The sequence below is a fragment of the Nanorana parkeri genome, unplaced genomic scaffold (assembly GCF_000935625.1).
Source record: "Nanorana parkeri isolate BGI_ZX_2015 unplaced genomic scaffold, ASM93562v1 scaffold322, whole genome shotgun sequence".
NCBI classification, from domain to species: Eukaryota; Metazoa; Chordata; class Amphibia; order Anura; family Dicroglossidae; genus Nanorana; species Nanorana parkeri.
The window spans coordinates 1,392,182-1,394,977 of record NW_017306590.1 but is presented as its reverse complement, the minus strand read 5'-3'; the positions used below and the strand labels follow the sequence as shown (position 1 = coordinate 1,394,977).

At 42.5% G+C, this 2,796-nt stretch overlaps 1 protein-coding gene across 1 annotated transcript in view; it reads left to right on the top strand.

The window, feature by feature from the left end:
- Positions 1-2,796, top strand: part of KCNMA1 (potassium calcium-activated channel subfamily M alpha 1) — a 166,238-nt gene that overhangs the window by 16,497 nt on the left and 146,945 nt on the right. The window contains exon 5 of the mRNA XM_018558162.1: positions 49-125. Coding sequence (XP_018413664.1) covers positions 49-125 — 77 coding nt within the window. The remainder of the gene's footprint in view (positions 1-48; positions 126-2,796) is intronic.

Genomic DNA, 2,796 nt, shown 5'->3' with positions numbered 1-2,796 from the left:
TACATTACATGTCCAGAAACATTTTTTTTTGTTTTTGTTTATATATAGTGCTTTTTTCTACTGCAAGGCTTGTCATGACGATATTACAGACCCTAAGAGGATCAAGAAATGTGCATGCAAGCGACGTGAGTAATATTTTGTTTCCTTGTTTGCTGTGATTTTGGTACACATTTTCTTACTTGAAACTCTTGAAACTATAGTAAGCACCTAACTCAGCAGTTATTGTTGCAAGGTTTTCTGCTTCCTGTTACCTTCAACAGTATTAAAACTATTTCTAAAACTAAAACCTTTTTTTTTTTTTGGACATGGAGGGGCAGGGTTAAAACCCCTGTGAGTTTTTCACCTCCTGTTCCAGTGACAATTGTAGTATTTTGAATTGTCCCATCTCTTTCTGTCTCAGTCACAATGGTTACATGTAAAACAGAAAAGTTGAGTCTCTTAAACGGGGGCACAGACAGTAAAAAAAAAACTGACAGGGCTTCTAACCATTCCCCACTCTATCTAAAATTTGGCTTTATTCATCAGTTGATGGAAAATATTTGTAGAATGATACTCTAGCACAGAAAAAAAGTGTAAGTAGGTAGAATGTCAGGGCAGAAGAAGAAAAAGCCAACATATTTTAAAACATTTTCTTCTATTAGCCATTTACAAACACTCTGTTTTGTAATAAGGTGTTATGTAGGCTTACTTTTTGTTGGCGAATCATAAAAATAGGTTACAAATACAGAATGTATATAAATATTTTGTAAATGGTCACATTGTGTTTCTTCCACCATTACCATGTGCTTGTCTATAAGCACATCATTGTTCTTCATAGGTTGAACGATGACATTTGAACACAGGTTACATTTTGTATTTATTGTCCACTGGTGTAAGAAGCCTATCCAGGTTGGACATCTCCTTCTATTCATAAGTGTAGACCCATGCACATTACAGTCATCAGGATTAAAGTGGGCCAATACTCAACTATAAACTTTAGATCTTGCAAGAATGGATAAACTAAGAGTAACCGAATCGTTATATTTCCTGGAGAGACATTGTCTGAACTTCTGATCCTCCTATTCAGCAGAGATTACATGATCTATTGTCTAAGCCTGTAGTCATCTAACCAGGAGTGTAGAACCACAACTGTTATTGCCAGGAAAAGTATATCAACCCTGGTGTTTCTCTTTTACTTATCCTCCATCCCAGAAAGACTGTAGATGGTACATCAGTGGTAATTTCTTTGATCACGGAAAGGTGGAATTTACATATAATATACTCCTGGGTTTGGGCATCAGAGAGCAGTGAAGATGTATAGAACACAGTAACCCTACAGAAATCAACCAGGTTTAAGTATACTGTAGTCACCTCAGTTGCTTTTGGTTAATATACTGTGCAAATCTTCATTGGTCTTTGCCCTGTCTTATTGAACATGGTGAAATAGACCTTTTTTGAGGCTAAATCGTAAACTAGTGCAGTTCTTATGGAAGTAAATAACAGTGGACTTTGGAATTATATTTTCACTACTTGTGTTCATATATTGGGTTGATTTACTGAAGGTGTATAGGCTGTTCTCTTAGTAAAGTGAATTTTTCCTTTGCAAGGGAATTTTCGCTTAGTTACTTGTGGAATAATACAAGGGTGTGCACACATCAAGGTACCACATCCAACTCTCTATTGAAAACAAAGAACCAAGTGCTAAAAAACGAGCTCTCATGAAAAACACGGACTTTTGAGGTACCACAAGGATCAACCTATGTTAGCTAAAGACATATCAAAGTTTTTTATGAAACACATTGTAAACACATATTTTAGTAGCCCTATCTTCCTATCAGGCGTAATCACATATATTGTACAGTCGTAGCAGTGGCGGACCTAATAACCAAAGGGCCCTGGTGCAAGATTTTATCTTGGGCCGCCCTCCCAAGACAGCGGGGAGGGGGCGCGGGAGCAGATCACACTGGCCCCCGAACCACCACCACCACCCCCCCAGCGGTCTCTAATGTTGCTGTAGCCTGCTGTACTCTTGACTTACATGAGACCCTGCAGAGCACACCATAAATCCTGCATAGCCCACCTGAGGCTCTCTATGGTGGGCTCTGTAGAGTCCCAGGTGGGCTGGTCGTCGGGGTCCATTTCCCTGTACCTCCTCCCAACTCTTCTTGCCTGCTGTTGCTGGGGCCTGGCCTCCTCCACCCTCTCTCGTCACCTCCTCTACCCTCTCTCGTCACCTCCTCTACCCTCTCTCGTCACCTCTGCCATGTCGCCCCTGGTACAGCTGATACCCATGTAAAGGGCCCCCCAGGTTGCCCAGACCCCTCACATGGGTACCGGCCATACCCCCCTGATGGCGGTGTTCTATCAAAGTTTGTGACTACGTTAGAATGTGTGACCGGTCACGTGGTCACACGTTTTAACATAATCCCGCCCAGTTTTTTGGCGATGGAATGTGTGACCGCCAATAGGTGAAGAATTCCAACGCTTTGTCAGCTGTTCCAGGGCAGATCGGCATCGCAGATCGCATGTGCAGGAGAACCGATCTGCCCTGGAACAACTGATCGGTCCTGAAATGTCACTTCTATCCGACTCTGTGATTGCAATCTCACTTTCCACCCCACTCACAAAGTCGTATAGAAGTGACATTTCAGGACCGATTAGCTGTTCCAGGGCAGATCGGTTCTCCTGCACATACCATCTGCGATGCCAATCTGCCCTGGAACAGTTGAGAAAGCGTTGGAATGCTTGACCTATTGGCGGTCACACATTCCACCGCCGAACAACAGGGCGGGATTGGGTTAAAATGTGTGACCACGT